This window comes from Emydura macquarii, unplaced genomic scaffold (assembly GCF_026122565.2).
Source record: "Emydura macquarii macquarii isolate MOO-44397 ecotype Brisbane River unplaced genomic scaffold, CSIRO-AGI_Emac_v2 contig_1790, whole genome shotgun sequence".
Classification (NCBI taxonomy): domain Eukaryota; kingdom Metazoa; phylum Chordata; order Testudines; family Chelidae; genus Emydura; species Emydura macquarii.
In genome coordinates, this window is record NW_027131927.1 from 7,858,545 (window position 1) to 7,869,418 (window position 10,874).

Sequence of the window (10,874 nt, forward strand, 5' to 3'; positions counted from 1 at the left end):
TTTCGCACGCAGAGGGCGAGGACAAAAAACAAGTGGCGCATGTGCGAGGGCTAAACTTGGCCCTGAATCTCCTGGGGTATGGCGTCTCCCTCCAGTGGATTTCATTTCCCTTAGGCGGAAAGGCTGTGGCTGCTGCATTAAATGGGTTTCTAGGTTGTATGCTCCCAGGGGCAGAGGCAGAGCTGCATCGAGCAGAGATACAGAGACCATTGCATAATAAGAGCTTTGTGGTGCTGCCCCCTTCCCTGAAAGTAGGATCTCGGAAGTGGAGAAGCTGCTCTCTGCAGCTATGGCTTCCTGACTTGCTTTATGTAAGCAGTGGCCTCGCCTCCCTCTCTCCGACTGACCTAATACGAAGTCGGGCCTGGGGAAGGTTCATGTTTCCTAAATGGCTTCGTCGCTTCCCTTGCGGCCGGCAACAGGGTCCAGAGCGGAGCATGGGGGACTTGGCTGCCCTCTTTGTGGGGGACGGGGAGGGGCGGGGACCCGGGAATATTTAGTCTCCCTATGGGGAAGGGTCAGATTTTGGACTGGACTTTGCTGTGGGTTGCTGTCAGAGGGGGAGCGGATTGGAAGTGCACCAAACAAGACAGGACAGGGCTCGCTCAGCATTATACTGCGGAATCTCCTTGCCAATGGCCTGACACTGCCAGCCGCAGCCGCCTCATGGCCACTCCGCCCCGAATCACCCGCACACGATGGCACGCTGCACCCAGCCAGGACGGAGATTGGGAAGGGCGCCCGGTCCGGTCCGTCCCGGGGTGCTCCTCTGCCCTGCCTAGGGGCGAGGTCGGAATGGATGGTGCGAGGCTGATAGTAGCCAGCCCTTCCCTCCTGAGTCACCTGAGCCCATGTGCGGCCGCCATTGCCCGCGTCTGTCTCTGTCCCCTACTGCGTCTCTCTCCGTCTGAGGCTGCCTCTGACTGAGCTCTGTGTGTGTGTGTGAGCTCTGTGTGCGTGTCTGAACACCGTGTGTGTGTGTGCGCCGCGCGCGCCTTGCACCCAACGCTTTGCTAACCCAGACAGGCCTCCCCCCGCCCGAGCCTCCGGGAATCGCTACTACGCCTGCGCCGCCGCGCTGCGCCGATTGGCTGTGGGAAAGGGTATATAAAGGCGGCGCAGGCGGTGTCCGGATCTCTTCTGCCGCCATTTTAGTGTCCTGTTCTCCGCTCGCTGCTTCGTCTCGAGTTTCTCTAGCTTCGCAGCCTGCCCGTCCCGAGCCGCCCAGCCCCCGCCATGGAAGACATGACCGACTACAGCGGCGGTCTGGAGGAGTTCGCCGAGGGCTCCAAGATCAACGCTAGCAAGAACCAGCAGGACGATGGGTATGGGCCGGACCGGCCGGGGGGCACCCTCCCCCCCCGGGCTGCTCGCGCGCTTTCCCTCCCCCCGCGGGCGGCGGTGGGGGGAGGGGGTCCCGTTTTGGCGCGTTTCGCGTTCTTTGTGTCTCCCTGTTGACCCTTTTTCCGAAGGGCGGGGCGGTGTCAATCACCGGGCCATGACGCAATGGGAGGCGGGGCAGCCTGAGCTGGCTGCTCGGGGTGGGCTGGGGGCGCGCTGTGCGCGCGCCGCTGCCACGCTGCTGTTCCCGACCGAGCTGGCGGGCGGGGCCCTGGCGGCAGCGCGCGCTGTCGCTGGCTGCCGGGGTTTGGGGCGCGTGGGTGGGAGGTTGTCGGTGGGATTTGCCGGGAGTTCAGGGGCCGCGGGCGGTAGCTGAGCCGTTGCCTTCGCATGGCGCGGATTGACCGCAGGCTGTGTGCGTTAGCCATGGGCTGAGGCGGCGGGCGGCGCCGACTGGAGCAGAGGCACTTGGTCACTCGCTCCCTCCCACCCTGCAACCCGTGTGCGCCCGGTTCATGCCACCACCGTCCCATTGACTGAAGGGAACGAAGCTCGGCGCACGTAGCAGTGTTTGCAGGAGCGGGGTCTGAGAACTTAATACCACGCGTATCCTCTCACACAACTAGCTATCGCTCTATAAAGGTCCGCTGTGAAGCCCTGAAAACGTGTTCAGTGAACCGAGAGCGGTGTCTCTTTTCCATTCGTGAGGCTGGCCTGGTTGTAAAATGACCACTTGGTATTATGGTTTCTTTGAAGCGTCGGGGTTAGCAAAATATTCTGCTCTTAACTCACGTGTTTTTCTATTTTAGTAAAATGTTCATAGGAGGCCTCAGCTGGGACACAAGCAAGAAAGATTTGACAGAATATTTGTCTCGGTTTGGAGAGGTTGTGGACTGCACAATTAAAACGGATCCAGTGACTGGGCGGTCAAGGGGATTTGGCTTTGTGCTCTTCAAAGATGCTGCTAGTGTTGACAAGGTATGTAGGGTCTGTGTAGTTGGCTCTAGTATGCATTCGTTTGTTCATTGCTTTCTGAAACTCTTGTCCTGTGTGGGATTTTTAGGTCTTGGAACTGAAGGAACACAAACTGGATGGCAAGTTAATTGATCCTAAAAGGGCAAAAGCACTAAAGGGAAAAGAGCCACCAAAAAAAGTGTTTGTTGGTGGACTGAGTCCAGATACATCTGAAGAACAGATTAAAGAATATTTTGGTGCTTTTGGAGAGGTATGGTTTGTATTACTTTCATGCTTGTGTTGGGCATTGACGTTCAGTCTTGGTCTGGTAGTGTGGAAGGGTATTAGGGTTGGATGGAGAAAAGGCAGTCTCTGCTTTGAGATGTTTTTGAAATGATGATGGTTGTGAGAAGGCTGCTTCCTTGTTAACTGCAAGTTATAATGCTGCTTGCATTATGTGGGACAAGATGCAGAAAATTATACTTCAGTAGAGTAAGTTAAGATCAACTTGAGATGCTGGTGGGCCATCTTAGCCTTTGGATACCTAAAAGAATTCTGTTGGAACCCATTAATATGTAAATAGTTCTATACTATTTTGGTATTTTATAAGTTGAGGTGGGATGTTTTATTTTTTTAATAGCTCTTAAGTTTCTACTATTGGCATGGACATTTGACCTTTTGACTTTAACTCAAGTATTTGTGGGATAAGTCATGTGCATGTAATTGTCAATTTCAAATATGGTTGTATATTTAACTGTTTACAGATTGAAAATATTGAACTTCCCATGGACACAAAGACAAATGAAAGGAGGGGTTTCTGTTTCATCACATACACAGATGAAGAGCCAGTAAAAAAATTATTAGAAAGCAGATACCATCAAATTGGTTCTGGCAAGGTATGTATGGATGTTTTGGTTTCTCTTCAGGAAATTTTAACTTGATGGTTCTTGTAGATTTTTAAGTGGGTCCTCAGGCAGCAAGTTAATTTTAGCTACTGGTATTGGGAGAGTTCTTGTTTTGATGGTGTCTGCCCTTGCATACAGTTAAAACAGTGTCTTCCTTTTTACAGTGTGAGATCAAAGTAGCACAGCCCAAAGAAGTGTATAGGCAGCAGCAGCAGCAGCAACAGAAAGGTGGAAGAGGTACTTCATCTGGTGGCCGAGGTGGTGGCAGGGGCCGTGGCAGGGGTGAGTTTAAATACTTATTTAAAGCCTTTATGTGAAAGATGAGTGTATTTACTTTTAAGTTTCTATGTTTTTCTTTTTAAAAAGCTCCAAAACAAACATGAACATGGCCAACCAAGGAGTGCAGAATAAGTTGACTTGATGTGTACTAACTTAATCAAAACTCATATTTTAAAATTGCGATGACAACTGCACTGATTTAGTGAACCTTCACATATAAATGGCACATTCCTGGATTTAGAAGCTATTCCTTAAGGCATAACTGTCATCTGAGACTTAAATTGTATTTATTCATGCTGACATAGATAATATTGGAACACGGAGGAAGGAGACCAGTGTTGTCTTTTTTGACAGTTCAGAAATGCAGGAAATGTTTGCCCAATAGAAAGAAGCCAGATACCTTCAATTCTGCATTAGACGTAATCATGCGTAACTAAAGGACTGGGGGATAGCAGTATCACAAATGCATTGAATGTTTGTGTCTTTGCAATAAGTACTGAGATACAGTAACTGTTAATGGAACAGAACAAAACTAGTCTTCAGTTGTAATGAAATAGTAGCCTACATTATCTTAACAAGATTCCTATTATAAGAGCTCTAAATGGAGTGGGAGTTCCTTTAGACCAAAAGCAAGTTGTGCTTGTTGCCCTGTGTGTGTTCATGTGCACTTTATTTTAATAGGACAGTGTCATCCATTTTTTATAGAACATCTTAATTATGGCAAATTAAGAAAAGAGCTCTGAGATTTGCATCCCATGTGATGTTTTGAAATGAGATGTCTTGGAGTTGTGCTTTAGAATGTGTTTCTTCTGCTGTTGGATACTTGCTGAGTGATGGGACTCTCTCCTGTAGCCATTACAATACAGATCACATTTGGTTCAGTTCACCTATCTTTTTTAGAGGGATGGAACTTAATTGCAATACTTTATTTCAGGTCAGGGACAAAACTGGAACCAAGGATTTAATAACTACTATGATCAAGGATATGGAAATTATAACAGCACTTACAGTGATCCGAGCTATAGTAGTTATGGTGGATATGACTATTCTGGTTACAATTATCCGAATTATGGATATGGACAGGGATATGCAGACTACAGTGGTAAGTAGTATTGATGTAGAACATCAAAGTAATTTTTATTTTTAATGTTCTAGTGTATAGTAAATTTCATTGTTGCGTCCCAGGAGCAAGGGTGGATGTTAAAGTATTGTATAAAGCTGTAAACTACTATGTAGGTTACTGGGGAAATTAAAAAAACAAATAAAACCTAGCCTTCCATGGGGCTAGTCTTTCTGAGTCAGAAGTTGGCTGTGAAAACTAATTTTTCCATTCTCTCAACAGGCCAACAAAGCACGTATGGAAAAGCATCCCGAGGTGGTGGCAATCACCAAAACAACTACCAGCCATATTAAAGCAGTACTTAGTACTTGAGGGGCAGCAGGTGTGTATATGAATGCAAGGACCACTTTCAGTATGTCTAATCTAATTTAAAGATCAATAGACAAATTAAAATGAGTAAAAACATTTTTCTCGTGTAGTCTGACTTTTTTAACTAAACTTTGTTAACTTAAAAGATTTTTTTTAAAACATGCTTTTCCTAAAGTGTCTATAGATCTTTAACTTCGTAAAATGTGATTCCGTCTTCTTTAGTACTTTCAGAAAAACTTAAGAGTTTTTCTGTTTGCGTTGTGTACCAGGTGGTCTAGAGGAATAATTAAACTTATTAGAAGTATTAACAGGTAAAGTACTGAAATGGGTACAACTTAAGGAAAACAAGAATGTTGTCTTCTAACTCTGACATTATACCTTGTTTGTACCCGCCAGCGGGAACTTCATTGCAGGCCGTGTGTCACCCTGACCACGTCTATCTCTGGGGGTCGCACGTTGCAGGCAGAGCGCAAGGCATACACCAGAAAACGCTGTCCTGTGGTATGGTCTCTTCCAACTTCATGTACCAGCGTAAAGATTAAAGTGGAAAACTTCAGACTTTGGCTTCTTTTTTAATCTTTTTGAAGATTAAGTGTCTTAACTTAAATTGTTTTTTACAGGAGTTAAAGTACATAAATGCCTTTACAGCTTAATCATTTTGGTCTTCTGTTTAGTGTTGTATTTCAATTGTGGAGCCTCATTTTAAGTGTGCATTCTTTAAGATTTAATGCTTGCTTTTTCTTTTTATAGCTAATAGTGAAATCTGCAAACCAAAACGAACTTTTAAATCTGGAAAAAATATTAAAGATCATATGCACACAAATTACATCAAGCTAATCATGTTTTTGGCAATGTTCATTCACAAGAATTAAGTTAGACTAATTTTCTTACTAACTGCATTTCTAGTGAAAAATTTTTATCCACAGTCCAGTTTACTGTGACACACACATTATAACTCCTTGCCTAATTTGGAGAATCATTCTGAAACAGCTTCCTGAATGGGCTGAACAGCTATATTTGGGGAGATGAAAGATTTCTAGTTACTCAATAATTTGTTAAATATGCATATGATCTTTAACAATGAAGAAAGGAATAAATAGAGGACTTAAAGCAGTTCATGAAAATGGACCTTTTAACAAGTCTTTTAAAAGTTGCACAGATCTGATAGTTATTTTGTCTTGTTTTTAGGTGAAGATACTACAGGAAAGCCATCTTGCAAAACATCAGGATTGAATGGAGGGTGGCCTTCATGACATGAGATGACTTTTGTAAAAGACTTTTTAGAGTACGACACAACCGTGTCCAACTGTATATAGCGGCTGATTTAGTTTTCTTTATGGTTTTTACTTTGTCCTTTTGCCATCTGTGTTATGACACAATGTGGATTTGTGTTCACAAATTTTATTTGTATAATTTCATGTTCAGTGATTCTTGAATAAATGCTTACTTATGTGATTCTGTCTTCCTGTGTCTGCTGCTTAGTTCTGTAAGCTAAAGGTTAAGTAATAACAAGGACAGCAGTTTTTTCATTTAGGAGAAAGATGACCTGTATTGGAACAGGGCCTTCAATACCCACTGGTCACTAACTTCCTAGATATGCCCTGAGCTTGAGGTTATTCTTTAAAGCATTACCACATCACCTGTTTTAAAACCTGCTGTTAAGTGATTAGTGCCTAATTGCAGTGAGAGAGAGAGACTACCTTAAAATTAAACATGTTAGAAATCCCTTGGCACCTCTTCCTGTGTGGTGCCTCCCCCCCTTTTTTTGGGGGGGGGGGGGGCATATATGCTTACTGTTGTGGTGTTGCTATGGATTTTTTTCTACTTAGTTTGAGCCTTTTGGAGATATTGGTGGGAGTTTACTAAATGTAGAGAGAGCCTGAGGTTTTTAGATTAGAAAATTGCTCACTATGAATAAGTGGACAAGAGTGGAACTAGTGAATTGAGACACCACAATGCAAAAATTCAAAATCCCTTCCTTTAATTTATGTAGCCTATTAATACCTCACCATAGTGCTGAAACAGTTGGGAGAAATGTTGGTTTTAAAATTATCTTCATTCTTTCAGGTATGCATTAAACCTATTTTATTGATAGTTCATGGTAACTTGGTTACATTTAAAATAGTTACTACAAGAGTCCTGTAGCACTTGTTTTTGCTGTATACAGACTAACACGGTTACCCCTCTGAAAATAGTTACTGAAATTTCTGAATGGGGATTCCAAGCAGTCAACTCTTCTGGGTCTTCAGTGAGTTACCTCTAGGTTGGAATTTTACCCATTGCTAAAAATACTTTTAGTAATAGGTTCCTATAAACCAGTGCTGAAAATGGTTTAACTGCTAGTATAAACTCTCAGTCCCATTATGGAAAGCTTCATCAGTTCAACAGGATCTGCTCCCAGCAACCATTTTTTAGCAACAAGTCAGTTTACTAGTGTATAAGGGGCTTGAGTCCATGCTCTGAATCCTTGAGTACCAGTACCTTAGCTTCCAATGTGGCTCCAGGTTTAACTTTTGCAGCTCTGTTTGTTCTTTCAACATGGCCATACAAACATACATTCATCCACGTCTAGTCATAGATCTAAAATAAAACCTTGTTTAGAAGATAACTGGGAACACTATCTACAGCAGTATAAATCTTTCCACTTCTGCACTGTGCTTCATTCCCTATGTCATTGCCTTTTGTGTATCTTTTATTCCTTTCCCATGTATTTGCTTATTGCACTTGTCTTGTGCCCTCTCCTGCTGCTGATCTACCATGCTAAAGTGAGTCACTTAAATATTCCTCCATTGGTCAAGCACTGGGGCAGCTCCAGCAGATTTGGCAATGTAGAACTAGTGTAAACCACGTATAGGCATCTTTACTACATATAATGCTGCTCAGAGCACATGATGATAAAGTAACTGCAGCTGGTGTAATCTGCCACTTTGCATTCTCTCACTACTGGGCTAGCACTACCAGTAGCAAATTTTCAATCTCGTAGATAAGGCCCAGCTGAACCACTCGATGGAGCTGGCTATTGTAGTAATACCTGGTTGCCAATAGAAATAGCTGTTTGCTTCCTCTTATACCTGTCAGTGGACTTTTGAAATGTATGTACTTCTCAAAACTACAGTACTTTTAACAGTGCTGTATGTTACTCTGTAGACCAACTTTAGAATGACAGTCCAAACATTGGACATGGTTATATAAGTTGTTATATAAGACCTTCAATTTTGTGCAGTTAAATGATCATCTTTCTTGTATAACCTTTAACAAGTTACTCGACCTCTTTGCCTCAGTTTGCTCTATAAATGAAAATTTTTTGTACCTAACGGATTTTAAAAGGCTTAATTGTTTTATAAAGCACCTTGAAAGGTGCTATAGAATTTACTGATAGAACCAAGTACTTCAGACAAGTATGAAATGGTAAGTATTTTTTTTTCTCTAGGGGACTCAGCCTGTAATCTTTTACTCAGACTAGTCTACTTTGAAGTAAGTAGTCCTGTATAAAGTCTACATAAGAGCCAGATCTTGGAAATGTACTCACAAGCATCTTAGTTATAATGTAAAATAGGAATCATACATCTAAAATCCATAGTTCATTACAGGGTTTACAGAAATGATCTATTTATTTGTTTATCTATTTGGGTCAGATGTTCTTGTACAGAAAAGAGGCTAGCCATTACAAAAAGGGGTGTATTCTTCCCTTTGCATTATTTTTAGACATCGATAATGTGTTCTTCATGCAAATCCAAATACAAGGATAGTCTCTGCCCCAGGGTACTTACAAGTTAACTTATTACAATGTCATTGGGCATTTTGGGGGAGGAAAGGGTGAATCTGGAAAAATCAGCTGGTTTTGTCTGAAGAACATTTAACTAGATCATGTACTCAGTTTGAAAAAGTAAATTTCATTAGCTATGTAGGCTTCTGTGTTCAGCTGTTTCTTGAGATTCAACTGTAGCTTTCCTTTAGGGTAGTGTGATGTTCCCCTCCCTTTCACCCTCATCCCATCTTATACTTTTAGGTGTGTGTTAATGTCTGTTTGTTTTAATGCTTGTTTTCCTTTACATTTTGCAGTTGCTTGCCCTTCAATTTGGCCTTTCAAGGTTTCTTTGGTTGTATTTTTAAATTGTACTAAATGTAGGGTATGGACTTATCCAATCAAGTGTAGTGTTTGTGTTCCAGCACAGGGAAAGCCTCACCAGTAAAAGTTTTGGGTCTTTTTTTAAAAAAAGACATTGAATCACTTTAGCCATGGGCATAGTTTAAGATTTTGACAAGTGCTGAAAAATCAAGGCAACTAACTAATCCTAAATTTCTTATGATTGCAGCCATAATCTGTGCTAATGTATAGTTGGTAAACAGCTTAGATTTCCTATTTAAGTATTTACACTTTAATGGAAGGGAAACAGCAGAGGTAAATAGGATCAAATTTTGATTTTTAAAATGTCTAGCTGATTTTAGGGTGCTGCTTTTCTCAGATCAAAATTTTCTAGGCTCATCTTCTAATAGCAGCTCATCCATCAATCCTCTACAAAAATGACTGTCACTCTCTTCCCCCCCTCCCCCTTCATTATCTATGGTCAGCTCTAGGAAAAATTACTGAGTAAATTTTGAAATGGATATCTAACTGTCCCTATGGACTGCCTACAATAGGCAATCTCCTCAAGCTCAGTTATTCAGTAACCACTTAAGGTTACAGGAAACACAAATTGAGACTAAACAAGAACTATTGCATTAAGGTCCAGACTTCAGAAAAGATGAGGTGCCCCTGCTTTGGTAATGAGTTGTTTGCAATACACTCCTGCATTCTTGCAGATGCTACATCTAACATCAATAGTCCAAACTCGATTGACTGTAGAGGATGAAATGCCGTCCCATTACAGTCCATAGGAAATTTGTCAGAAGCCAAGCGATGGCACCCTGTGGACCTAAGCTTTCACCTAGTCTCTAATACTTAGCTCTATAAGACATTTCTTCGTCCAAAAAGAGCATGGTCCTCCACAACTAAAGACCTACAGCCCAACAACTGCCTTTTTTGGAGAGCTGCTTTCTCCAATGAAATACAAGTGACAGATTTTTAATCAAGGGGTTTTAACAATGAACAGGTGGTTCTTATGCTTTCTAAATGGAAGCTTAACTCAACTGTTTGAAATTTTTAGTTTTGAAGCGTGTTCGCCTGTCTCTTCCCCCCCCCCCCCCTTTTTTTTTTTTTTAAAGTCCAAGGAGAAAGGGAGGAGAGTTCTAGTCAGGGAGGGGGGACACACTGTAAAACCATGACATTTTGAATGCAACAGGTTATTCCTCTCCCCACCCCTACTTACCTTTTTCCCTACCAGCTTTACTAAGGATCTCTTCCTCCTGTCGGGACTCGCGTTCCCTATTGGGGGCGGGGGCCCAGGAATTTTTCTTTCTCCCTCGGGCAATGTGCTACTCCTTTCTGCCTTCCCGCCACTAGCCGCAGCAGCCGCCTCCCTGACAGGGTGAGTCGGTCGTTTTCCTTTCACAGTACACACGCGTAGCCGGAGCCGCTGTGCTCTGTGCGGGCTGGGGCACAATCCGCCCCCCGGGCCCGCCGTGAGGCTGCTGCGTGGCGGCCGGGGACTGCAGGGGCTTTGGCCATGGGCACTCCGCGCCGCGGGGCTGGCGGGCGGGGCCTGCCAGGTGAGGTAATGCGAGGAGGAGAAAGGGCGTGCCCCAGCGCCCCTGCCACTCTAGTTACTGCCGGCGTAGCGGGCGGCCCTGGCGCCCTGCTGCCGGCTGGGCTGGGGCTGGGACTGAGCCTAGCGCGCCTTAGCTGTTAGCTCCTGTGTGGGAGGGAGGAAGGGAATGAGCTCTCTACCCCCTCACTTCCTCCTCTCGGTGGTTCCGATCAGGCCCGTGACCCTGTCTGTTTGTGTGCGCAACACAATGGGAGGAAGGCGGGCTGGAGAAGGGACCGGGCTCACGTGATCTCCCTGCGTTCCTTCCGCCCGCCATTT

The 10,874-nt window shown here is 43.9% G+C and overlaps 1 protein-coding gene across 2 annotated transcripts; it reads left to right on the forward strand.

The window, feature by feature from the left end:
- Nucleotides 1-1,143: 1,143 nt before the first annotated feature.
- HNRNPDL (heterogeneous nuclear ribonucleoprotein D like) lies at nucleotides 1,144-6,363 on the forward strand. 2 transcript variants are annotated; one of them, XR_010921483.1, is made up of 9 exons: nucleotides 1,144-1,325; nucleotides 2,151-2,319; nucleotides 2,405-2,566; nucleotides 3,060-3,191; nucleotides 3,365-3,482; nucleotides 4,414-4,581; nucleotides 4,822-4,921; nucleotides 5,305-5,409; nucleotides 6,097-6,363. XR_010921483.1 is itself a non-coding variant. In XM_067556861.1 (8 exons), the coding sequence occupies exons 1-7, from the start codon at nucleotides 1,237-1,239 to the stop codon at nucleotides 4,890-4,892; spliced, it is 909 nt and encodes a 302-aa protein (XP_067412962.1). In that variant the 5' UTR covers nucleotides 1,144-1,236; the 3' UTR covers nucleotides 4,893-4,921; nucleotides 6,097-6,363. The 2 variants fall into 2 exon arrangements, 1 of the variants encoding a protein (XP_067412962.1); XM_067556861.1 differs by lacking the exon at nucleotides 5,305-5,409.
- The last annotated feature ends 4,511 nt before the right edge of the window (nucleotides 6,364-10,874 follow it).